We start from the raw sequence: 26,522 nt of genomic DNA on the forward strand, positions 1-26,522 counted from the left end.
TGCTCACAGCACTAATGGTGTAAGTCAGGTGTTTCAGGAGGTAGTGTGTAAAGTGTAAAAGACACATAATTGATGGGAAAAACGACTTTTATTAAAAAGCAAAATGTTCACACCAAAAAAAAGATCTATAGGCTATATAAACCTATGCTTCTGAACATTGGTACATTTGTTGTACCTTCATAAAGTACCAGGCATATTGCTGTACTTTACTAGGGTACAGCTGGAGCGTCAAAGAATGTGTACTCTCAGGTGCATACCTGTACCTTGATTTTTCTGTGTTAATAGTATATGGCTGGAGGTATATGGCTGTGGGAAGTGGTAGATCAGTGGATCAGATGATGAACATCTGGTCAGCAGACCAAGAATTCACATATCAGCACCACCAAACTGCTACTGCTGGGCCCCTTGATACCTTGTGAAGATTGTATGACATGTTTTTTTGATCTATCTCTTTTTTTTTAGCTTAGTTGCCATGATCGTTATGTAAAAAATCTTGTTGTTTATGTAAAAAACAACACAAGTTTTATGGAACAACCTTGATGTTATAGATATTGTGATATGGTGAAGATCTACAGTAGGATTATTCCAGATTTTTGGGACTTGTTTCCTTTGTGCACTACAGGTTGAGGTAGTTGGTTGTATGGTTTTGCATCTTAATCAGCCTGGAGTAAACTGTACACCCTTCTATCTTTCCCTGCGGTGTCATCACCTCTACTGATCCTAACCTAATGTGGACTGATGCTGTGTTTGTGGTGCCTTCCCACCTCAGGACCTTTAACATGCAAAATGGAAAACACAAAAATATGGCTGCCTCCATGAATGCATGTATTTGTTTGTTAGCATGTAAAGCTCATGAAAGGCTATTTGACAGGCAGATTTACAATTAGAGTGTAACTGCTGGTTCTGCTGTACTGTATGTAAAGTCAAGATTGAGGTCTACTTTAGATTTCTTCTAGATTCTAGATGACTTGAAACAGGCTAGTTTTTCCCCCTCACTATCCATATAGCCGTTTAATGCACACCAGGTAATGACCAACTTGGAGTAGAAACTACAGCAAACTAAATCGATCTGCACATCTTCACAAGCTTTTCAGTGAAAATCAGCACCAGCTTTGGGCTTTCAGAGCATAAAAAATTGCTTGCCAAATATTTTCTTAATTTTTTTTAAATATTTTGGAATAAATTGTTTTTATTAAACAGAATGGCCAGAAAATGTATCTGTATTGATCTAATAATACAACAGATGTTTACAGGGTGAGTGAAATTATTTATTTTAAATGATTATTGAATTGAGAAATTCCTTGCGCTCGCTAACGTACTTAATTCAGAAAAGAAATGCAATGATTAATCACTTTGAGCCTCTAAGCAAACACTTCCAAAGTGCATGGCACATATTATACACACTTACAGGACACTTATAATAAACGTATTACTTATAATAAACTTATGTAACGCTCATTGAGAAATACCAGAATCTCCGACCACACCCTTCTCTCAGCTGAGCTACGTGTTCCCCCCAAACCCCCCCACCCCCCACCCCCCAATTCACTAATCACTTAAATGTCTTTTTGTCAAAGGTCACTAATACAATTAATTTTATGTAAAGCACATTAAAAAACAAAACAGCTGGTGTGTTTGTCTTCCTCCTAATGTGCAAGAGGAGTATAATAATGTAGAAAAACACTTTGTTATGCAACAACAATCTGCGGTTAAATGTGCAGCATTAATAATTAGATCAATGGAAAGTTGCTATAAGGAACTAGTAAGAGAAGTGTGAGAATGAGTTATGGGTGTGTGTGTAATGTGTATAGAATGGTTTTTATTATATTTGATAGGTTTTTCATTATTATTATTGCCTTGATTCCTTCATATACAGAATAGGAAAACTTTTTTTAGTTGTTATATTTCATTATGTTGAATATCATTTTTTTAATAAGATTCAACAAAAGTGAGTGAGTTTTCCTCTCAGTTCATTTGATTACTCAGAGTCACTGCTAAATACTACCGAAAGAAAAACTGCACAATATTCTATAATACATGTACAATGTTAGAATATTTTAAAAAATCTTAAATTACTTTTTGTGGAAGCCTGGAGAGAGAAATTCCTCCAGATAGTGATAAAGTGTTTTCTATTAATTTTCTCCATATTGTTGTTAAGTCAGCAATGTTTCTGCGTAAATCTTTGGAAATCTGTAATTCTGTCACTTACTGTATATTTACAGGGCTATTCAGTGTAATCAACACTTACTGTATAGTACTGTTACCATATCCAGTAATTTACTGTAATATCATATCGGCTCTGAATTGAAGATGCATTTTTCAAATATCTTACATCTGTGTGTCAATGCATTCAAAAAAGACATTTAAATCACCATTTTGCTAACTTTTTTGCTCAGAATGCATTTTGAAATACACACAGAATTCTGCTACAAATATCATGATGAAAATGCAATCCTAAATGTCCTAACTACGAGTCCAAATGCATTTAGGACAAATAACATTTAAATTTTGCTACCATTTTTGCTTGGCCATTACACGTGTGAAATCAATTTGGCAATACATTTTCATTTTGCAACTTAAAAAGCATTTAAATTAGTATGCAATTTACATATTAAAACTAATGTTGGAAATGGCATATGTAAATTATAGAATTATAATTATATTATAGACAATCCATAACTCAAAAGTGTAAAATGAAATTTTCTAAAGCACTTCGGTTACATAAAATCAACCAACCAGCAAGGAACAGGGACAAAAGTAGATCTTAAAGATACTGGGGGAGATTAAATACAGATGGAAACAACGTGTAACTAATAAGGGACACAGGGACACAATGGCGACATCTAGTGGTAAAACAGAGTATACATAAAAACAAAACAAAACAAGAACACCTGGATCCTGAAAACATTAACAACAATGTATTGTACTTTTACAGACGAATAGTGTCATTACTGCTTTTCATACTTAACTTCTAGACTTTAGTGAAAAAAAAATCTTTATGTTTTAAATTATTTATTATTTAACACAAAAAGCAAAATAAATCTCCTTTTATAGACCTAAAAGTTGAATTTACATGTCAGCTGTATGTTTTAATAAAAATATGGAAAGTGTTAATCTCAGTTAACAATGAATAAAAATGCAGTAATATTGATTGAGGTCAAGTGGCTCTTATTGTGATTTCAGGCATGTGAAGTGGAGTAAAGTGCACAGTGTAATGAAACAATGTGAAACAACATATTTTAAGAAAAAATTATGCAAAACACAAAGCAAACTAGGACACTACATCAAGTGCACATGTGCAAACTTGCCAACAATATACAGTAAAAACAAACAAAACACGACTAGACAAATAAACAAATTGACAGCGTAGCACAAAGCCAACACAACAAAGGCGTGCATTTGAATTGTCCATAATAATAATAATAAATACTGTATATGGAGTGTGCGCGTGTGTGTGTGTGTGTGTGTGTGTGTGTGTGTGTGTTTGTTTCAAACCAATCCCTTTTTATTGAGAAATCGAATGGCATGTGTGAAGAAACTGTTACACACTGTCACACCAGCTTGGAAAGTTTTGTACTGCACCTTTGAGTATGACTCTGTGTCCCTGAGACCCTTAACCTGTGGTGTCCCTCCAAACTCACAGGTGAGGTCCTTGGGAACATAGAGTATACATTCAGTCCTGTAAATTGCTCTTACTTTTCTACAAACATGTATCAACTAAGCCAACGCAAATGGTCAACGCAACCTTAAAAAGAGTTCATGCAAAAGTCTGTGCACCATTTTTAAAAGATGCTCTGTAATAGGAAAATAGGAACGCCCAGGCTGATGATAAGGTTTTATACAGTGGTGTACAGTAATACAGTTTTTATACAGTTTATTTATCTCTTTCAATATAGTTTATTGTGTAATGTCTTTTTTTTCTACATTTTAGAAAAACTGCTATTCTGAAGTGGATACATAACACATGTAAAGCACATCTTCATAGTGCAGTCAGTTTTCTAATTCGTCCCAAGAGTGTTCAATAGGGATGAGGTCAGAGCTCTATAGCAGGCCATTCAAGATCTTTCACTCCAACCCATGTATGTCATATCTTCATGGAGCTGGTTTTATGCACATTGTTATGCTGGAACTGATTTGGGTCTCCTAGTTGAAGTGAATGGAAAATTGAATTCGACCACATCCAAAGACCTTGTTGTTTACTTTTAACTCTGTGGTAACAGTTTAGAGAAGAACCACATACAGCTGGGAAAATCTAGTACTACGTCTAAAAAAGTACTGTGTCTTGTAATTAATTCCAATGTATTTACAAATTTAAGTAGATAAATTTGTTAAAATAAATAACTTAGAACAATCTACATGTATTTACTTTAATGAATAAATAAACCGTGTCGCTATTGATGTCTTCATTAAAAATGGTTACATATTAGAGATGAAGAAAATCCGAATCCGTTTAAGGATTCAAATCCTTCTGAATCAATCAGTGAGCGGAATCGAGTCTCACGAGTCCCTTGAGTTACTTTAATCAGTATTGATTCTGCCTGCTTTTGCCATGGAATTCCACTAGAGGGCACTCATCCTTAGAATTCACCGAATCCTTATGAATCTCACTCACAAGTCCCTCAGATCTAGCTGTCATTTTGTGAGGACCTCAGTCAGTCTCCAGTCAGAAGTCAGCTCAGGTGCTTGACCAGTACACATATCTTCTGAACAACCATTTTGTGCTAATTTAGTGCTATAGATACTAATCAGTGGATTAAAACTACTGTATTGACATTTTATTTTACTTCAATGTATCATCGTAGTGACGAATGGTGCAGAACTACGCTACCCAATTGTTCAGCACATCACAGGACCAAGTCACAATTAAGTTTTTAGTGTCTCTCCTGGCAAGCTTTTGGTGCTGTTGTGGTTTGTCTTGAGTGCCAACATGTTATCGTGTATAGTCTGTACATTTCCTGTCTCCTATCCATAGTTAATGCTCGTTCATAAACTGACCCCAAGCCGATTAATTCTGTGATTTGTCACCAGACTTTTTTCATGGTTTGCATTAATATTGATATGTAAGAATAGAGTTGACTTTGGAGGGACCTACTAACCTATTAATAACATGTAAAACATTGAACAGTGTAACAGAATTAGCTATTTTAATAGTGAGGTATTCTTCATGAAGTAAGAATGCTCAAGTCTACAGTGTCTAGAAGCCAAAGCTGCAAAACAGCACCATACAATGCCTCAGCATTGAGTAAGTAGTGATTCAAATGCAGGAAGACCTTCAAGATAGCTACACTAAGAGTAAACCTGAGGAACCAATGGATGGGGTCAACTTCATGGAGATTTAAGAGTGTACAGTATATGCAGAGAGCCAATGCAACTGAATAAAAACAAAGTGTGAACATTCTCAAATCTAGTTAGGGTAGTCAAAATATTAGTGTTAAAGTCAAAATGAACAAAAGCCAGCGCTAATCTGGTATCAAAAAGTTCTGTGCAGATAAAATCACCACATAAGGGATTCAACCAGACTAAAAGCATGATGGTGCTGTACTGAACATGGCAGGACTACGACAGAGACAAAACTCGCTACATTCCATTGGGATCAGAAAATCAATCACAATCTAGCAACAAAAACAGCCTATCTGGCTGAGCTCCTGCACAGAATAAGAACGTTTAGAGGAAAAACTCAAACATGAGTGGGAAAAGCTCAAAACCAGAGACAACACCAGCTGTACTTTGATTTAACCAAAGACCCAAAAGAAGATGCTATGAGATATTATTACAGATTTCTAGTGTTGGCAGTAGAATGAAATCTATGACAAGAGCATTCAGATATATGACTGAATCTAAATATACATATGAGGAGTCATTTTAGGTACTAAAATGATTCCTTAAACTGTTGTTGTGTCTTCACCCAAATGAGGATGGGGTCCCCTTTTGAGTCTGGTTCCTCTCAAGGTTTCTTCCTCATATCATCTAAGAGAGTTTTTCCTTCCCACAGTCGCCACGGCTGCTCATCAGGGATAAATACACACCATTCACGTTAACTGTTGATTTCTGTAAAGCTGCTTTGAGACAATGTCTGTTGTGAAAAGCGCTATACAAATAAACTTGATTTGACTTGACTTGTCTTTGGAATATTTTATGTCCATGTTCATGACCTTAGCTTTACTGACCACAGACCACCATCGTAGTGCTGAAAGATGCTCTGTTATGAGCACCAGCAGGAAGTTGTATTGGTTCAACTGAGGAGGATAGGATAATGAAATGCATGTGAACATAATTTATACTACATTTCATCATTAAATCCAAACAGATGCGAAAACAATGAGTGCGGAATAAAACACAGGATTACAAGCTGTCCGTGTGAATATACACAGTGTCTATCTTACAGGCTTTTTTCTCTTTCCAGTAATTACCACATCAGTGATGATTTGAACAGTATAAAAACATTGTTGCTGAAATAAACCTAAATAATGATATTACAGAGCAGCCATATTTACATACAGACCAGCAATATTTGGTTCCTCCTCAAACCGTTATTACAAAGTCGGAGGCACACAATTGTATATTACGCATTTGGAGGCAGGAGAACTGCATTTCTCCTTCAATTCAACAAGAAGACACAAAACTGTGTCAACATGACAATGCTCCTGTGCACAAAGTGTGCTCCATGAAGATATGCTTTACATAATTTGGAGTGTAAGACCTTGAGTGCGCTGCTATAAAGATCAGACCTCAACTCTATTGAACACCTTTGGGATGAATTGGAACACTGACTGCTCACCAGGTTTCCTCATCTCAATTACATCAGTACCTGACTTTACTAACACACTAGTGGCTGAATTAACTCAAATCTCCACATGCACACTCCAAAATCTGGTGGAACATCTTCCCAGAAGAATTGAGGTTATTATAACAGAAAATGGAGATTAAATATGGAATGAGATGTTCACAAAGATTTATATCACAGATGATTTGGTGCTTAATGCCTATCAAATGTTTTAGTCATACAGAAGGTTTTTTTGGGAGGTGAGGATCATCTCAGTCCAACTTCCTCACCTCAAAAAAAAAAACCTGATGCTGGGTCATCTCCTTTAGTCTGGTAATACCAGTGAAAACCTAAGCTGGATTTTGTAGTTGCTAAATGGGTAAGAGTTTTAGGGAATGCCAAGGCTGAGGAACACACAAGGATTTTTAGTGGTTCACTGACATAATGTTAAAAAGGATTCTTACATATTTATCTAAAAACTATTTGCGGTATGTATGAAAATGATTATGTTTGTAAAATGTTTTGTAAAATAAAAGGTAAAAACTTTATCAGGGCTGATATACTTTGCAATGTCATGCATATTATATTTTATGTACATGATATTTTTCTGTGTATTATAAAATTATGAAACACTAAAAAATACGTGTATTGTATTTCTGTCTTTTTTAATTATATTTTTTATGTCAAATACATTATCATAAGCCTTTGCAGGCTTAAACCTTTAATGCGTAAATTATTTATACATATATCGACATTCTTATATATGTTTTTTTCTTCTTCACAAAATAATAGCATGATATACACAACTTTATTCCGTCTTTGTGAAACAAGGTACACAGAGCAATAATTTCTTTTAACCACTAGAGGCCGCTACCAGACATTTTACAGTCTCGAGAAATAAACCATTTTCTACACATTTTTACTACATATTAAATAAATGAGCAAACATACAAAAACAAACAAACAAAGAAAGAAACTTAGAAATAAATAAATGCAGATGCATGCAGATGTAATATTAAATAATAAACAAATAAATGTTGAAACACCTAATAGAAGAAGCAATGCACAAATGAATGTAAGTATTTTATTAAACAAAAACGTTAATTAATTAATTAATTATTATTTTTTATTTATTGATTAATGTTTACGTCATTTCCGTCCTCCACACTCCGTCCGTCACTGACCACTCGAGGCGTACGTAATTTATGCGATCCTCCACAGCAGCAGAGGGCGCTGTTTAGCTCGCGGCCCCACAGCCACGCACAACAAAACAACGGGACACGGAAAAACGTTAGATTTCAAATAATCGCATCCGCCTCCGTCTTGTGTGTGCTGCAGTGTGCATCCGAGTTTATTCTCGAGTGGATGTGGGGAAGCGCCTCTGCGCCGGTCACAGGGTCAGTAAGTAAGTTATGGTGTTGTGTTAAATACTTTGGATGTTGTTGTTGATCTCCGGCGGATTTTCACCGCAAAATGAAGTTGCTTTAATTTGCTGGCCGCGATTTAGCCGATAGCCACAAGCTAACCTGCTTCTTTATCAGCCTGTTATTGTGTACACCAGACTAATAACCAGGGGATTAGGATTGTCCAGGGGAGACATGCAGGTCCCCCAGCGCTCCACGGTCTGGACTTCTCTAATAATAAATAATAATAATAATAATAATAAAATAATAATAATAAAAATTGTTTATCAGTTGGCCGCCCGTGCACGCGCTTGTGTGGTATTGATTTCTAATATCTCTGATTCTAATATTATTTATAAACAAATAAACACAATCTAATATTAAATAAATTAACAATTAATATTTTAAATAAGATTAATTATGAAATAGTATTCTGAGGAGTTCAACATCTTAATATTGAATATAATAACATTTTCTTATTGTTATTATAAAAACAATTCTATATTGTTATTATATAATATTATATTATTCAGTTTAATGACTTGAACTGATTTAATGCTAGAATTAAAGTTTATGCAATAAAATTACAACCTGGTCAATATTTCTACATTTTTCAAATTTTAATGCATTATTATTATTAGATTTTTTTTGTTATTATTATATATCTTTATTATTTTGATTGTCTTTTAAGGAATGTATGAATATAATTTTGTATTAACTATTTGATTTGTTTATTTATTTAAAATAATTTTTATTAACTTTGTATTAACATTTTATACTGTTTATTATTATTATAATTTTTTTTTCTAATTTTATTTATTTACTTATTTAAATGCAATATGATTTTATTTAAATTCTGTTTATAATAATTACATAAAAATACCTCTGTCTTTTAGAAAAATATGAAAACTTATTCATTGTTTAATTTAGTTTGGTTTAATAATAATTATTTGTTTTATGAATTATTTATATTAATATTTATTATATGGTTTATTAATATTGTTAATGCTGAGATTTTATTTTGATATTTTATTATGTTTATTAATTGTATTTACTAATATAGTATAATCAGGTATCATTTGCTTTGAAAGCTTGAAGACAAGTCAAGGATGATGAACGAAAGATTTGTGTATTTCTATTAATAAAAAAAGGTGCACAAATATAATTACAAGTGCCTGTCGAAAGGGTGCCTTCCAAATACTGTAAATGTAAACCGAATTGTAGAAATCAAAGAGGGAAGAAAAAGACCCTAGAGATAAAGGTGTTCAGGTAAAAATCTGTAGAAGAACCTGGAAAATTTTTGATATTTGAGAGCGAAAGACCCACTGCCTCATTCTAATAACTTTCTGGAAGTTCTATTCTGAGAGACCTGTGACTGTAGCTCATCTGTTAGCTACTGTTTGTCTCCGCTCGATGGCAGGAAGTGGCAGATAGATTGTCTGATTGTGTTTTTGTTGACTTTGTTGCTCATATGTGCATACCAGTGGGATATGATTATTAGTTGTTGATTTCCTCCTTCCATTAGTGTGGGTTTTTTTTGTAACCAGATGACTGGTTGTTTAGTCTAGTTTTTAGTTGTTCGGGTTATTTATTTGCAGGGTGTGATTGGAAATGGTTGTTTTTTTCCCCCGTGCTCTTGTGGTGCTCCGTGAGTCAAATTGTGTATAATGATTCGTCTCGAGTGGCTCCAGAATCAAAGTGCATATAAAGCGAAAACTATGGGAACACACAAAACAGACCCACATGGCAGCTTTGTGAGAAGTGATGCTGAAATCTTGACTTGGATTCACCAGGTTTATTCCCTGAATATTTGTGATAATGGTTAAGTTGTTGGAATTTAGAACCGAAGGCCATGAGTTTAAATTCCTGCACTATCAAGCTGCCGCAGTTGGGCCCTTGAGCAAGGCCCTGAACCTGAGGTGGACCAGTTAATCGTTTTTGCATGATAATCGGCAGTGATAATTGCTTGCTGGAACTATCAGCTATTAACAACAATTATTACTGATAGTTTTTCTGGGTTGCGTCTGTTAGAGTGGCTATGAAGATCCGCTTGGATCATACGGTACGAGAGTGGCCTCTAGAGGCGAATCACTGACGCGTGAGACTGCTGTACTTCGTTCATGTTTTTTCATAGCGCATTAACAAATAAAATGAAAATTAACACAATTATAAAATGTATTAGTAAATGTTGAAGTTAACAGTAAACAATAGTTATGAAGCATTTATTAACTTAAGTAAATGTTAAAAAGGTTGAAACTATTGAAATATATATATCTTTTTTATAATTGGGTTCAGTACATTTTTACATGTAGTTTTAAAAAAATTTTATTTTTTTAAATCAGATGATTAATCAGTTATCGGCAAGTACAATCCAACTCAGCGTTTGTTATTGGTGAAATCCACTATCTGTCAACCTCTACCTCCTGCTCAGTTATATAAATCTGTTAATTATAAATCACTCTGTAAATGTACATTTAGTTGGTAGAAATGTTTCTACAATGCTATGATGTTCCATGTGGTTCAGTTTTGAAACAGACTGGTATTGTTTAAATAAATAACAGAAACACCTATTAACTATTTGAAAGCACTGTATCCATCAGAAGAATGGCATTTAAAGGTGTAGTAACCAGGAAAATGTAAATGACCACCAATCTCTATAATCTGGTAGAACATCTAGTCCCAAAAGATTGGAGGCCATTATACCAGCAAATAACAAATCACATGGTCTAGTGTTCACAAACCTTTTTCCATATAGTGTATTTACAGACGCTTGGTTTGGTTGCAATGTCATCTTCACTTTGTTCTGTAGCAGTTGGCAGAACAGTTTCCGCCATCCGTACGTCAGCCAGGTAAAGCATCACGTTTGTGGATGATGTTCCACTAGATTTAGAAATGTGCTTGTGGAAATTTGAGCTCATTCAGCCACAGGGGTGGTACATGTCAGGTACTGATGTAGTTGAGATGAGGAGGCCTCCAATGGTCGAGTCTCAGGATCTTTCACTCCAACTCATGTAAATCATAGATTCATTAAAATGGGGCATTGTTATGATGGAACAGGTTTTGGGTCTCCTAGTTCAGTTGAAGGAGAATTGTTTATGCTACCGCATCTAAAGACATCCTATAAATTTTTTTTACCTTAAACTCTGTGATATCAGATTGGGAAAGAACCACATATGGCTGGAATAGTCAAGTGTTCCAGTGTTTTTGTCCCGATAGTGTTTAGGGAAGTTGAGTTTCCAGATTACATGGTCATTTGGCCCATCTTTTGTTTGTTGGTGTGCTTTTGAGAGCTAACATATACAAGCATGAAACGTCTACCTCAATATTTTCCTTACCCAAGTTAAAGTGAATAGACCTTTTTGCAGCGATAACACAGTTTAGTGAAGGGTTTCACTAAAAGGATATGAAAGCGTCTACATGTTTGTCACTGAACGAAATGTCTGTGGAAATTGTTGCTACGTAGTCGCCATTTGTGCCTGTTGTATGCCTTTTGTAATAATAGTAATAGTAAAGTGCTTGTTGTTCTTTTATTGAAGCTCAGCGACTTTCCAGCGGTGTCTAATTTGTTAGACACACACGAAAGACACATCAGTTTTATTGTTGATGGTTGAGGAAAGTCCAAGAGACAAATTAGTTCCTCTTGTGTGACCTTCCTTTAAATGTTACATGCCACTTAAACTCTTTCCATAAATGTTATCTTCTAACAAAGATCTTATTACAAATTTAAATGCCACATTTCACTTTTAATTTATACAGTTTTTTTTTTTTTAGATGTGGTTTATGGAGCACCCACAGAACTTTTTACAACCAGGACTGTTTACTGGTTTTAAGGTGAACAATTGTGTATTAATTAATAGCTTTGCTAATTTGAAAGACTTGAATTATTATTTTTTTTACTCTTCTAGAATTTAGCAGCTGGAGAAAGCAAGCCTGGGTGAAGGTCCCAGACCCTCAGTAAGGCTTAAAACACATTGTGATGGAGGTCGAAGAGAAGGATGCCTCCAACACCACAATGGCCAATGGAAGCGCCAGTTCAGGCAAACGTGGCAGGGGCAGACCTCGAGGGTCAGTAAAGAAAAAAATTATCTCCATGAAAGAGACATCTCACCACGCTAGAACGTCCAAACGGGTGGATTTTTTTTCACCCGAGATGGTGATCAGGCCGAAAGCCAAGAAACGCGGCCGTCCAAAAAAGATCAGAATCCCAGGAAGACCGAGAAAGATTCCCCTTAGTCCAGAGGAAGAAGCAGAGAGAATTTTAAGGTTGAGCAAGAAACGGAAACTCTCGAAGCCCCTCGGGAGACCACGCATCCATCCTCTCGGACACATGGCGAAGGAGAAACGGGGAAGAGGTAGGCCGCGCAAATACGGACCCATGGCTTCTCAAAATGGCCGAGTTGACAGGAATCTGAAAACTCTAAAGATCTCGGAAGTAGGTGGCGACACTCCTCGAGGGAGGGGAAGGCCAAGAGGTTCTTTTAAGAAGAAGCGGGGGCGACCATCAGGTCCATCTCCAGCAAAAAGACCAATACCAGGTACTCCAGGAAGGAGGGGGCGACCTCCAGGCTCCGGAACCAAGCTACATGTCAAGCAGGTTGAAAACGGAACACCTCGAAAAAGGGGCAGACCGCCAGGCTCTAGAAATAAGCTAAAGGTTATTTCAGTTGAATCGAACGGAACTCCTAGAAAAAGAGGCCGTCCTCCAGGGTCTGGTACAAAGTAAAAGTCGAAAAGCGGCTGACGAACAGCATTCCCCGAAAGAGGGGTCGTCCTCCAGGTTCTGGGACAAAGATCAAAGGTCTACTACGGGAAACGAACGGAAGTCCTCGAAAGCGGGGGCGACCCCCAGGATCAGGCAAAGTCAAAACAGTTACAGAGGAGGCGGAACATGTTCTCAATAACAGTGCCTTGTCTGTGAATGCCCAGCCCCGTAAGCGGGGACGCCCTAAAAAGCCGGAGTTCTCTTCAGTCGTTCAAGGCGAAGAAGCAAAGAGCAAGGAAAACGACGAACCCTCGCCCAAACGACCCCGTAACTCGTACGCTTCATCCAAGAATTCAAGTAAACCAGGCGCTGAAGACCAAAAGGCCAGTGAAAACGATGCTTGCCATGCAGTAGAAAATGCTGTTCTAGCTGCTGGAGGTGCTGCAAAACCAGACCGTATAGCGCAAGTGGGTGAAGAGCTAAATCACGCCGAGGTTCACGAGAGTAACAGCAGAAAGAATTTGTCCTCAAGGGTAGCAGGTAAATCCCAAAAAAAGAAGTAAACCATCGGGTAGAACAGAGCACAAATATTTTTTAATGGGTTTTTACCAGATTTCATACAAATCGTTTGACTTGTACCGAAGGTTAACAATACAGACTTTTTTTCTCTCTCTCTCTTGTGTCTGTTGCTCAGCTCTTGTGCTTTTGCATGTCTTTTTAAATAAAAAGTTTATTTTGATACTCTATGGTACACCACCTTTATGTACGTCCCCATCAAGACAATAATTTTTTTTTTTATTACAAAAGCAGATGTTCAATTGCATCCAGACACAAAATGGAATTCCGATTTTTAGGCACATTCTCATCTGTATGACTTGGCTTTCTAAGCAAGAATTAGTTCGCTGAGCATTTCTATTATTTATACAAATTTATTGGGAGCAGAAATAAGCTATTCAGTAAAAAAAAAAAAAATGTATCAATGCCAGGAACAAAATGCTTATCTGTATTGGTGTTTGTTGAAATTACTTGTGCTTGTGCTTTCCACTAGGCTTGATGTTTGAATGTCTGGTGTATTGGTGCAGGACCTGTTTTTTTTTTTGTTTGTTTGTTTTTTATTAATTTGAATAGAATTTTGTGAAGAGAACACGGCATGCAGTTTAACGGTTCCATCACTGGACGGCAACACACCAAACTGTTCTAGCTAGACATCGCTGCATCCTGAGCCTGTGCTACCATCAACTGAATCCACCAAACACGTTAAAAAGTATCGCGTGTGCAAACGTAGTTTGAGATGCATAAAATGGCAGCATTCCGTTTAAATATAAAACTCATTTTATATTTTCTTCACACCAGCTGTAGAATGAAGAGTTGTAATGTGGGTGAACCAAATATACCCCTCCACCACCAACCTTCAGGGTTGTGATCAATAAGCTCTTTAAAAAAAATTTCATGTGATTGAAAGGCAATTAAATTTTAGATTGTTGAACAGTCTTTTTAAACACATAAGCTATATGTCCCAGCTACAGTTTCAGTATATATATGATATATTTTTTTAACTGAGACATCATTTCCATAAATTGGAATGCAGTACAAAAGTGAAACTATGGAATATTCGCCTCAGCATTGCTATAAAATCGTATGCGCTATTATATTACTATTATAGTACTATTCCTATCCAATGCAAAGGCAAAGCAGTGATGCATTGTATTAAGAATATTACCTAAAAATTGGGTCGGACGATGTGGAAAAACAAAACCGTTGTCTAATATACTTATTCCCGAAACCGCCCTCGTTATTTGACTCGAATGGTTGATTGCTTACTTTTATACCTTTTTATGTGTAAAAATGATTGAATTTTTTTGTTTTGTTACAAAAATATATTTGCATTTGTTTAAAAAAAAGTACATTGTAATTACTCCTGTTATTAAGCAGGATGTCTGTGGTGATGTTTTCTGTCCTGGTTGTGAAGACATTTTATTTTTTACAAGCAGAAATTCTTCGTAATTATTTTTCAGAGTAAAAACTAAATGGACATGAACGCGAAGCCAGTGTTAATAGAAGTTCGTAGAATTTCATTTTATGATGTTTCAAACATGATCACACTGAAGGAGTTTTTTATTTTTATTTTATTTCTTTTTTATTCCCATGTGAACAGAAATATTTATATGTAAGTCTAGTTGTTTGTGTTGCTGATGTTCTGGTTCTATTTGTCCGATTGTATTTGTTGGGATTTCTGTTTAAATTCGTCACAAACACTTTGTGAATTTCCCAAAAAAGTAGCCATGCAAATGAGTCGCTATTGTTATGTGATCATATATTGAAGTATAAGGTTGAAATATTAAAAAGAAATTCCATACTTGCTACATTTTTTTCACCAAACCTTTTTTTCCCCAAAAATATTTTCTTCGATGACGTATAAAAGTTATAAAAAAAAAATAATCATTTGCCGTTTCTGGTCGCACGTTCCTGACTGTCTAAATATAGACAAATTTGTTTTATTTGATAAACTTAAATTTATCCTAAAGCAACAAAGTTATTACTTTCTCATTGCTAAAGCCAAATCAGTCTTTAGCCCTTTTATGCTTTATAACGTCTGAAATAGAGAATGGTTCCCGGTGCCCTTTTTTAGAACTACTTTACCATTTGTATGATTAAGGAGAGGTGTAGAACATTTAGTACCCTAGGCTACAATCAAATACAACCCACCTCTCCAACGGGCAATATTTAGGTTGAAATCGAAGATTCCTTCGGCTTCTCCCATTAGGGGTCGCCACAGCGGATCATCCGCATGTTTAATTTGGCACATGTTTTTACGCTGGATGCCCTTCCTAACGCAACCCTCCCCATTTATCCGGGCTTGGGACCGCCACTAAGAGTGGCTGGGGTTGGTTCCCTGACCGGGGAGTTGAAATCGAAGTGTTTTACATAAACCGCAAAAGTCTGATATCCTCCATGTGGTGTTTTCCCAGTCTGCAGCGTTCGCTTGTGGAATTTCTCTGTATTTAATTTAATTCATGTAGATTGGTCTAATGCCTTGTTATTTGACTGTAGATGTGTGTACATCCCTGGTAGATCGTGTATATAAAACAAATTTTTTTTTTTGCTCCCCATCCCACCCCCCTAAAATGACTGATCCTAACCATTTAGCATAGATGTACTAGCTTTACAGCATTTGCATAGGCTTGTTTTCTACTCTAGCAACTTCTTTGATGTTTGATTTCTACATTAATCTGTACTCTTAACAACTAGACACTGTTTAATGTGAGCACTTGTATTTGATATTTTTTTCTTTAATAAAATCCTTTCTTCAACCATTTTTTCAACCAGACTTTTATTAAGCTGGATTTGAAAGAGACTGATAATGTGCAGGGCGTTATTTTAGCTAAAAGAAGCCGCTGCAAATGGGAAATACCGCTACCATGACGGTAGGTACTTGGTCTACAACAGTGTTTTGGGGTAGGTGGGACTTGTCAAAGGTGCATGCACTTGAATTCCAGGAATTGAGGTTTTCCAGCAAAATATTGGTTAGAACTTCAGACTGCCTCCAACAGCTTGCATTCTTCCCATAGTGCATCCTGGAGCCAGGAAAGTGACGTACATGCAGTATCTCTCAAAGTTGAGTGCACCGCTCACATTTCAACAACCAGTTTATTATATCATCTCGAGAGACAATACTATAGAAATGATACTTGAATATATTTTAGAGTGTTCAATGTGCAGCTTGTATAGCAGTACAGATTTACTGTCTAACATACAGCCATTACTGTCAAAATAGCTGGCAACAGAATTGAGTACACCCTAAGTGATGATAGCTGTCATGTAACCATGCAAAACCACATGTCCTATTCATCATAATCATGTTTTTTTTTCAGCTTGACAGGATCATACATATTTGTGTATCTTGTTTTAGAACAGTTATAATTTGGTGTTTTGAGTACAATTTTCTCGTACTGGTTGGTCAACGTGGATGTTCAACGTGGCACCTCGTGGTGAAGACTCTGAGGTTTTGAGAATTTGAATTGTTGTTCTCCACAAAGATGGCCGAGGCTACAAGAAGATCAGTAACACCCTGAAACTGAGTTACAGTACAGCGACCAGGGCTACACGATTTGAGAAAAATGTCACGTTGTGATTATTGTGGTCAATATCTCGATATATGCGATTGCGATTTAATAAACGGTATCATGAGTCCACTTGATTGGTTGCCAAGAAAATTGCAGACAGATCAGCAATCATGCTGAAATGTGTATTTGTAAAACTATAAAGGTTTTCTTAAAGGTACAGCTGATTAAAATAAAACAAATATAAACATATACATTTTCACAAAAATAAGATCTTTGAAACATTTTATCGAAACAAACAGAACGTATCTATTTAAATTGTTTACCTGTTTTTTTTGCTGAACTTTAAGATACGCTATATGTTAACATACACGAATTCAGGCATTTTTGCCATCATTATTATTTAGACTTTTTTATGGAATTTTGCCCAGGGTTCCAAAAGGCTAGAAACGGCCCTGTTAACGCAGGATGTAACAGACACGAGAGAGAGATAGCAGGCAGAGCTAATGGCGTGTATGGGGATGTGTATAGGAAAGCGGAGGTTGAAATGTGAAGGAACGGCAATCCACGAGTGACCAGTGAGATCTGTTACAGATTTGTCATATTGCCACATGATGTAGCAAATTTGATTTAGCAAATATCACACAGTACCTCTCTCCGCTCAGTGTTGGCGATCTTAAAGCTAAAATATCTCCATATAACACAGGTAACGTGTTTTTTTTTGGCTTCCAGTTCAGTGTCGCCACACGTGCACTGCCTAAGCTGAGACTATCTGGTCTTTTTTTGTTTTGTCGGCGGCCCAGAAAATCTACAAACTGTTCTCAATAAGTATGTGTCCACACATGCACTTATTTATTTAATTAAATCGCAGCATTTGCAGTCTTATAATCTCACAAGTAGACATCACGATTGCGATACGATTAATCGTGCAAGAAAATCAGGGTCATACAGAGGTTTTCCAAGACGGGTTCCACTCGCAAAAGGCCTTGCAAGGGTCGATCAAAGAAGTTGAGTCCTTGTGCTGTGTGTCAGGTGCACGAGTGACGCGTGGGTGCTGCAGCATTGCTTTAGAGGTTACAGAAGCGGAAGGTCCACTTGTCAGTGCACAGACCATGCGGCGCACACTGCAACAAGTTGGTTTGCATGACCGTCATCTCAGAAGGAAGCCCCTCCTGAAGCTGGCTCACAAGAAAGCCCGTAAGCAGTTTGCTGAAGTCAACCTGTCCAAGAGCATGAATTACTGAAACCATGTCCATGTCCTAGTCTAATGAGACTAAGATACGCTAGTTTGGCTCAGATGGTTTCCAGCAGAACATGATGCCCTTCCTTAAGAAACTGTGCCAAACGGCAGTTTGCCAACATGAAAACGAACCCAAACACACAGCCACGATAACAACTGCCTTGCTGAAAGTGAAGGTGATGGAGTAAGAAAGAAAGAAACATAGCAGACATTCGGTTTGGTATCCTGATGATTTACTTAATTTTAAAACACCATAATTACTTTAAAACTTACCAGAATTTTACTGTGTTGATTCTGGATTTATTACCTATATATATATTTATATATATATATATTGTTACTAAAACTAGAATCAACACAGTGTGTCAAAGCTCTTATGTATCAGTTTATGACTTATGGATTCAAATATCAGATATCAATTGAATATAATACACTTGTGAAATAAATTACAATTGATGAGAGGCTTCGGCTGCTTTTCATTCCTTTATTATTGTTAGTATATAATAGGCAGTCAAAGTACACTAAACACTCCTGAAATAGTGACATCACAAAGAGTCCAGCAATAATATGTATAAAATAATACGCTTACAATAAATAATACAGCACAGATGAGGAACATGTTAGCCCCAGACTTCTGTTGCCTTCTGCCTTGCTTGTTGTTCTCTTCATAAACTAGTTTACATCTGTGGTGTGTGAGAGCCAGGAAATGATACACCAGTGGTAAATTGAAAAAGACATGCAATGAGAAGAAATAGGCTGATGGGCTGAAAACGGCACGCAACGAGAAGAAAAAATATTGATCACACTGCCAAATAGAATTAAACTAAAGTAACAAGGCTGGTTTGAAAATGTAAGAAGTATAACGTACAGATATTTGTGTAAAATTTTATAAATGAAAGTAAAAAGTCTGAAAAATAAATAGTAAAGTAAATTTTTGATACCAGAAAAACCTACTTACGTACAGTAACGAAGTATTTATATTTCATTACTTCTATTCTACACTATAGTGTGTCTTTGGATGCAGTAGAATTGAATTTTCATGTCACTTAAATTGAAGACCCAAACCTGCTCCAGCATGACAATGCCCCTCTGCACAAAGCCAGTTTAACGAGGATATGCTTTACATGGATTGGAGTGGAGGATCTTGAGTGCCCTGCTATAGAGTTCTGACCTCAACCGTACTAAACACCTTTGGAATGAATTGGAATACAGACTGCAACCCAGTCCTCATCACCCAATATCAGTACCTGACTTTACTAACACCCTTGTGACTAAATGAGCACAAAGCTCCAAATAAACTCCAAAATTTAGTGCCACATGTTCCCATGTGGATGAAGGTTATACGTGTAAATGAGAACTAAATGAAATGGGATGTTAAAAAAATATGTATGAATTATATGGTAAGATGTCCACAAACCTTTGTCTATATAGTGTATCTAAAAGCATACAAAGCATCTAAAAGCTTCATCTATCCAACAACAAACAGTTATGTATATTTTCTTCCTGTTAGAACAATAAAAGTGAGGATGAGTAAGCAATAGAGAGTGAGCTCTCGGGTTGCAAATAGCCCAGGTTGGTATTTAAACAGGAATGTAGAAGTACTGGAGAGACACTACACAAACATGCACTTGGAATAAAAGGCATCAGTCGGGAAAAAGGACAAAGCTTTGGTATAACATTACACAAATTATTTGCTGGTGAAATGGTAGAATTTGCCAAATGCTCTCATTCTTTTCAGTGGTAGAAGTACACTGTGGAGAAGAGATCACAAAAAGTTCTCATGGATCGTACAAATATTATTGCAATATTATTATTAGAAGGTTTTGGGGTTATATCTGAGAACAGCTATTCCTCTAACCCACAACTACATTTGGATGATCATCTTTATCATATGTGTTACTTGCAAATGCTAAACAAACATTTATGTTAGTAAAAGGTACAGGATTAGCCTTAGCAATAGATACAGAAAATGAATATCTTGATTTAGATTTGAATTCAAAATGGATGTGGCCTAAATTATTATTATTTTTTTTTTGTGATGTAGAAAGTGAACAAATCTGTCTCTGTCTGTCTGTCTGTCTGTCTCTCCGTCAATGCTAGCACTCTCAGCATAGTTTGTAAATTTAGCTTAAATACTGTACCGACAGTTTCTCAACCTCAACATCACTTCAGATTATAATTTTTCTCAACTTAAATTCTGCATGAAAATGTTTAAAAGAAAACCCCTCTTGTGCAGTTGTTCAGTTTGCATGTGGCATTCCATTTGTGGTATTTTTAAATAAATTTGGTGCTTTTTTCTAAATAGACTATAACAAACTAGTTAACTTATGTAATCTTCTTAAGTAATACCAACCAGGCATTTACTAAGACTCAGTGGAGGCCCATTGTCAATGCATTGCACACTGGTACATCTTCATATTAATGAACATGGTGTTACTTTATCCACTGAGCTTCATAAATACTGGGTGCTCATTCTTGTATAAAATAAAAAACCCTCCTGTTTATGTTTTTTGTTTTCTTTGTCTGATGCACATCCATTCTCTATTCAATGTACTACGAAGATTTCTGTCAAGGTTTCTAAAAAAAAAAAGTAATTGCTGAGGCTGAAAAGTGCAAATATGTGCCACAGATAACTAAACAATATGAAGGCAAATAAAGTATATCTAGTGTCTTGGGCACTAAGGTATAAGGGAATTTACTCACTGAAAGCAATGCCCAGTAGGAGGACAACAATAACTCCAACGATGATCATCATCTAGAAAGGTAAAAATAATTTGTCCTTAATGTACATGCATTGAGTACACAGTGCATGTCAAAAGTTTGGAAACATCTAGTCATATATGGTTTCTGAGACACATGCATTCTCCATTTGTTTATCTGGAAGAATCTAGGTAAAAGGCAAAAACACGGGAATTAGACAGTGAATGACGGTTCTGTGGACAGATGAGTCCAAATTTGAAATTTTCGGCTCTAACAGAAGAGCTTATGTAAGAGGAAGAACAGGAGGAAGATGTTAGCAGACAGTTTCACAGCCATAGTTAAACATGGGGGTGGAAGCTTAAAGGTTTGAGAAGGTTTGTTTTGGAGCAGGGAAGTTGGAGACTTATTCCGGGTGAAAGGAACACTAAACCAACATGGCTACCATTCCATACTTCAACACCATGCAATTCCAACTGGACTGCAGCTAATTAGAACCAACTTCACCATACAACAGGACAATAACCTGAAGCATATGTTCAAGCTCTAAAAGCATTACTTAGAGAGCAAACAGTCAGCTGGAGTGTTCTCTATCATGAAATGTCCTGCCAAGACAACTCACGTAAATCCTATTGAACTGATCCAGGATGAACTGGATGTCAAGTTCGGAAAGAAATCTCCAACTAGTGAAAAAACTTTGTACATTTTTATGAGACATATTTCAGCTGAATGAACTTTTTTGTTTATTTATGAGTTAGCTATCAATGATCATATTGTGTTAATATGCTCTGTTTAAATGTTGCCAGTGTGTCATGCACACAACTTACATAATGTAAAACAAAACTCTTAAACATCATTCTGTGAATAATAAAAAGCATGAAGGAAAGTAGAAAACAAGATGTTAAATATAAAGACAGGTGACCAAAGAAAGAAAGGACCAACAAGGTTCTGAAAATCCATGAATCAGCAGAACATCTTTACTGCACCATCACAGAGATTCCACTTTGGACTAATTTGCTTTATGTAAATAAGTGATTCAAATCCATGCCAGGAAATTGTGCTCTGCATTATAAAGTGGCCATCATTTTTTATTCTTTAATTTATTGCCCCTAAGCTCCAACTTCCTTCCGATTCACTTTGATTCGGATAACACAGATAACGAATAGAAATGCAAAAGGGAAAGAAATGCAAAATAATTATTAGGGTCTGCATCAAGAGATCCAGCAGCAGTGTGTTTAATCCAGTGACATCACTCTGCCTTTGTCCTGAGACATGATTGAATTAGAGGTTGGTCTGCCATTTGGGTAAAAATGCACTGCAGGATGGAGGAAGAAAAGGGATGAAAGTCTAATGGCAGAGGTTTTGTTGAAGGTATAAGAAATATAATGTTTTAGCTTTTTGAATGGAGTGAAGACACAGGCCATTAATGACTCTGCGATTATAAGAACCAGATATTTATTTTTTAAGCTGGTGCTGGATATTTATCTAGTTCTGGCAACACAATGATTTACAGGCCAATGTTATCTTAAAATATCTTGCAAAAAAACTTTCCTGTCACTGTTGATAATGATTCCATGCACACAGAAATAACAGTATAATATATTGACAAAAGTATTGGGACACCCAACTTTTCCAGCCATATGTGGTTCTTCTCCAAATTGTTCCCACAAACTTGGTGGCACACAATTGTATAGAATGTCTTCTGATTCTGTAGCATTACATTTTCCCTTCGTTTGAACTAATAGGTCCAAACCTGTTCCTTTGTGACCCTGTGCACAAATGGCCCGCCATGAAAATGAAGATCTGGTTTACATGGGTTGAAGTGGATTTTAAATGGCCTGAGATAGAGCTTTGACTTCAACCCTACTGAACACTTTTGGGGTTTAATTTAAACGCTGACTGCACCTCAGGCCTCTTCACCCAACATTAATATCTGACTTTACTAATACCTTTGTGGCTGAAATCTCCATAGGTACACACAAAAATCTAGTGGAACATCTTCCCAGAAAAGAGGAGTTTATTATAACAGCAAATGGGGACTAAATGTGGTTCAAATAGATATTAAAATAGAACATATAAATCTTATGGCCAGGGGTCCACAAACTTTTGTCAATACAGTGTATATTCAAACGGACCCCTTAAAATGGATACTGCAGTTTTGGTGTATAGGATTTTAAAATCCTGTGGACAAACCCACATTAATAATTTACAACACATTTATTGGGACTAAAACATACAATGAGGTATGTATAGTAATACGAGGCTGTTGGGAGTGACAAGGATGGACAGGATTAGAAATGAGTTTATTAGAGGGACAGCCCATGTAGGATGTTTTGGTGACAAGGTGAGGAAGGCGAGATGGTTTGGACATGTGCAGAGGAGGGACATGAGTTATATTGGTAGAAGAATGCTGAGGATGGAGCCACCAGGAAGGAGGAAAAGAGGAAGACCAAGGAGGAGTTCATGGATGGTAGTTGGTGTGAAAGAGGCAGATGTTGAGGACAGGGTGGTATGGAGACGGATGATCCGCTGTGGTGACCCCTAATCGGAGCAGCCGAAAGAAGAAGAAGAAGAGGTATAGTAATACGAGGGAAAGGCACAGCTTATTAGACATGCTTTTATGGTGCTAGTTATAAGTGATACGTTTCACAGTACGCACCTTGCAGTTTTTCCACCAGTACTTGTTCTTTAGCTTGGCAGCACTGCTCTCAAACTGCTGAGCCCCATCGTGCAGTGCTTCAGCCCGTTGGTCCATCTCTGACAGCTGCTGGTCCCTGTGTAGCACCTTTTCAACGTTTTCCCGAAAAATGTCCACCACCTAGAAGGGTTTTATTTACGAGGGAGCTTAGCAATTTTTAAGCGTTTTGTCATCCATTATTTAAATAAGGTCACTTTCCTTGAAAAAAAGTAATTCTGAAGAAAAGCAAAATGGATGTGGCAGTGATATAATAAATTATAATAAAATAAACATATAATAAACATATAATAATATAGTAAAATAGAATAATCTTCAAGCCAGGATTTTCTGTATTGTAATTATAAAAGTTATAATCTTAGCCCAATGTTTAGCAATTCGTTGCTAGTAGTGAAAGAGGACCATAACTTTGTTTTTATTAAGATTAGGATTAAGATTAGGGCATCTAATCAAATCTTGCTCTGACTTCACATTTTGAAAAAGCATATCTTCAATCTTACACTTCCAACCCGATAACTGCTAATAAAACTACTGTATGGTTCCTCATATCTCAGGGTGGTTTTTATTTTGTTATCGTCACCCCTGGCTTGCTCATTAAAGATAAATTGATGAATTTTCTAAATTTGTGATAATGAAGTGTTAAAAATGACTATGCTAATAAAAGGGACTTGAAAAACTGTTGTAATTGAACTACTGTATATTTTATATAAGCATTTGCAAGCATTTGACATCTGTATACATATACAAAAATTACATTCGCTTATTTAAGTGGAAAGCTTCAACATGGAACTGTGAAGAGAATGTAACGACTATAAAACAAATTATATTAGAGTTTTTATCTGCGTATGCTGTTTTTAGATGAAACAAGCAGTAAGGCATTCCAGGCTTTTATGGGATAATATTCTGATATTTTATCACTAGTCATAGCAGCTCCAAGAGATTCATTCATAGTAAAAAAGCTGTTTGGTCAGTCATATGTGACTGAAAGCCTGTAAAACATTTGTTGTTTAAATGACATAATCCACCTCATCCACTTGAGCTTGTGTCTGCTGCAGCCGACGATTGCTAGAGAGGTTTGGGTCTTGGGCTGGGGCTGCTGTTCCTTCAACCCCGTCTGGGGCTCCTGGGTCAGTGGCGGCATCCTGATATGGAGCAGACCTGTGGAGACATGCATTTACGCAATGAAATATCAAGATTGAAGTGCCTATAATTATAAAAGTACTAACATGTATACCTTGGTGAACTCTCACATTCAACAGGAGAAACCAGGTTTCTGTACACAAAACAAATGATCTGTTGTGCTGAAGTAGTAGGAAATGCTTCATACTTACATTATGACAGCAAATGCCTATTGCCAGGATACACTGGATGCAATATAAGAGAAAATAATTCATATAAGAGATAGAGAACAGAGAGAGAGAGAGAGAGAGAGAGAGAGAGAGAGAGATTTAATTAGTATTCTATACAAGATTAAAAATTAAGTCTGTTAATACAATAGGCTTTATTACATTCTACTCTATTCTGAAGTAGCTGAAACGTATCGGTCTGAAAAATAAATAAATTAGTAAATAAATAAATAATTACCGAGCGAGCTGATGCAGTTCTTGGTCTGGCTCTTGGGAGTAACAAAAATATTGGAGGAGGGCTCTGAGGAGACAGATCACGTCAGCATCCAATTATTCCCCTCTTTTTTTTTTTAACTCTTTCCTTCTCCCTTCCTTTTTCTCTCTCTCTCTTTCTCTCTCTCTCTCTCTCTCTCTCTCGCTCTCGCTCTCTTTCTCTCTCTCTCAATTTTGTGTGGTCTGCGCAAAAGGTTCTGGCATCGCACGATGTCAACATACACTTTGATCAATCATGTTTAGATTTGGTGATGCCCACTAAACGCCCACTGCTTAAAAGGCAGAGCTCAGACATTGGAAATGACCAATGAGAAATATTTTATTTTCGATGCTGAGGTAAAATGCACATACACAAACTGTCCGCATTATTAGGAATACTTGCTCATTCATGTAGTTATCTAATCAACCTCATCTCAGCTCCTCTCTTTACCTGAGTGTTTAAACATGATATTTATTGTGAATAAAATGTGATTTGGATGAAAAACCTGTAACAGAAAACCACCCTGGTTCAGACTGAGTGGTCCATTCCTCTTGATTGCACTTTTCCAGGTTTTACCTACCTTTGCATAAAAGTGCTCCAGTAAAAGTTTATTCTAGTTTTAACTAGTCTCCTGCAGGGACACCTTCTTTACCCAAGGAGAACAAGAACATTGAATAACTCTGAAATGATGTTTGACGTACACACCAACAACATTTAGATTCCATCTCCCAACACAGAGCTAAAGTGATGAGACCCTCATTTTATTTACAGTATCCTTCATCAAACTTGGGAGTCAATGCCAAAGTTGGGGGTCATGATTTCTTTCACTCCACCTCGCATTCAGAATGACTCCAGTGTGGAATAGAGCCAAGCTGCTCTCCAGTAACCCAATTCCATAAAAAGTTGGAAAGAAATGTCAATAAAAACAGAATGTTAAACATGCGTCTGAGGTTCCAGTGACCACCGTTCCTGCCACTCTCCTCGGATCTGCCTGCTTCTCTGCATCTGTGGATGGTTGACATCAACGGCCTGGGGATCCATGAAATTATGGAGTAACACAGGAGCTTTGAGGATAAATTTGGACTGTACTTAATGTCAACAGTCTGCTACACTGACTCAGGACTACAGTTTGAATTTGATTACCATCACTGCACACCTCAACATCGTTTATCTGTAATAAATTCGTAGGGTGCTACCCAGATGAGGATGGGTTCCCTCTTTAGTCTGGTTCCTCTCAGGTTTCTTCCTTATGCCATCTCATGGAGTTTTTCCTTCACCACTCTCACCACCGGCTCGCTCATTAGGAACAATCTTATTAATTCTTTCTTAATAAATTATCTGTGTAAAGCTGCTTTGAGACAA

At 36.6% G+C, this 26,522-nt stretch overlaps 2 protein-coding genes across 7 annotated transcripts; one reads left to right on the top strand and one right to left on the bottom strand.

The window, feature by feature from the left end:
* Positions 1 to 8,015: 8,015 nt before the first annotated feature.
* Positions 8,016 to 13,609, top strand: si:ch211-288g17.3 (origin recognition complex subunit 4). 6 transcript variants are annotated; one of them, XM_046844348.1, is made up of 3 exons: positions 8,037 to 8,168; positions 11,938 to 11,997; positions 12,072 to 13,609. In XM_046844348.1, the coding sequence occupies exon 3, from the start codon at positions 12,143 to 12,145 to the stop codon at positions 12,887 to 12,889; it is 747 nt and encodes a 248-aa protein (XP_046700304.1). In that variant the 5' UTR covers positions 8,037 to 8,168; positions 11,938 to 11,997; positions 12,072 to 12,142; the 3' UTR covers positions 12,890 to 13,609. The 6 variants fall into 6 exon arrangements, with proteins under 6 accessions (XP_046700301.1, XP_046700300.1, XP_046700304.1 ...); XM_046844349.1 differs by having other exon boundaries at positions 8,037 to 8,160; XM_046844350.1 differs by having other exon boundaries at positions 8,038 to 8,164.
* Positions 13,610 to 19,255: 5,646 nt separating this feature from the next.
* On the bottom strand, positions 19,256 to 25,258 carry vamp1a (vesicle associated membrane protein 1a). Its single transcript, XM_046844154.1, has 6 exons — positions 25,146 to 25,258; positions 24,893 to 24,925; positions 24,587 to 24,719; positions 23,526 to 23,684; positions 20,873 to 20,924; positions 19,256 to 19,920 (listed from the first exon to the last, which is right to left on the bottom strand). Coding segments are annotated over exons 2-6 (363 nt in total). The 5' UTR covers positions 24,895 to 24,925; positions 25,146 to 25,258; the 3' UTR covers positions 19,256 to 19,903.
* Between the last annotated feature and the right edge of the window lie 1,264 nt (positions 25,259 to 26,522).

This window comes from Silurus meridionalis, chromosome 29 (genome assembly GCF_014805685.1).
Source record: "Silurus meridionalis isolate SWU-2019-XX chromosome 29, ASM1480568v1, whole genome shotgun sequence".
Classification (NCBI taxonomy): domain Eukaryota; kingdom Metazoa; phylum Chordata; class Actinopteri; order Siluriformes; family Siluridae; genus Silurus; species Silurus meridionalis.

Coding starts and splice junctions, on each gene's coding strand:
- si:ch211-288g17.3 (XM_046844345.1), top strand. CDS start 12,143: ATGGAGGTCGAAGAGAAGGATGCCTCCAACACCACAATGGCCAATGGA.
- vamp1a (XM_046844154.1), bottom strand. Junction 23,685..24,586: donor CACAAGCTCAAGTGGATGAG/GTGGATTATGTC, acceptor AAACCCTTCTAG/GTGGTGGACATTTTTCGGGA. Junction 20,925..23,525: donor ACTGGTGGAAAAACTGCAAG/GTGCGTACTGTG, acceptor TTACCTTTCTAG/ATGATGATCATCGTTGGAGT.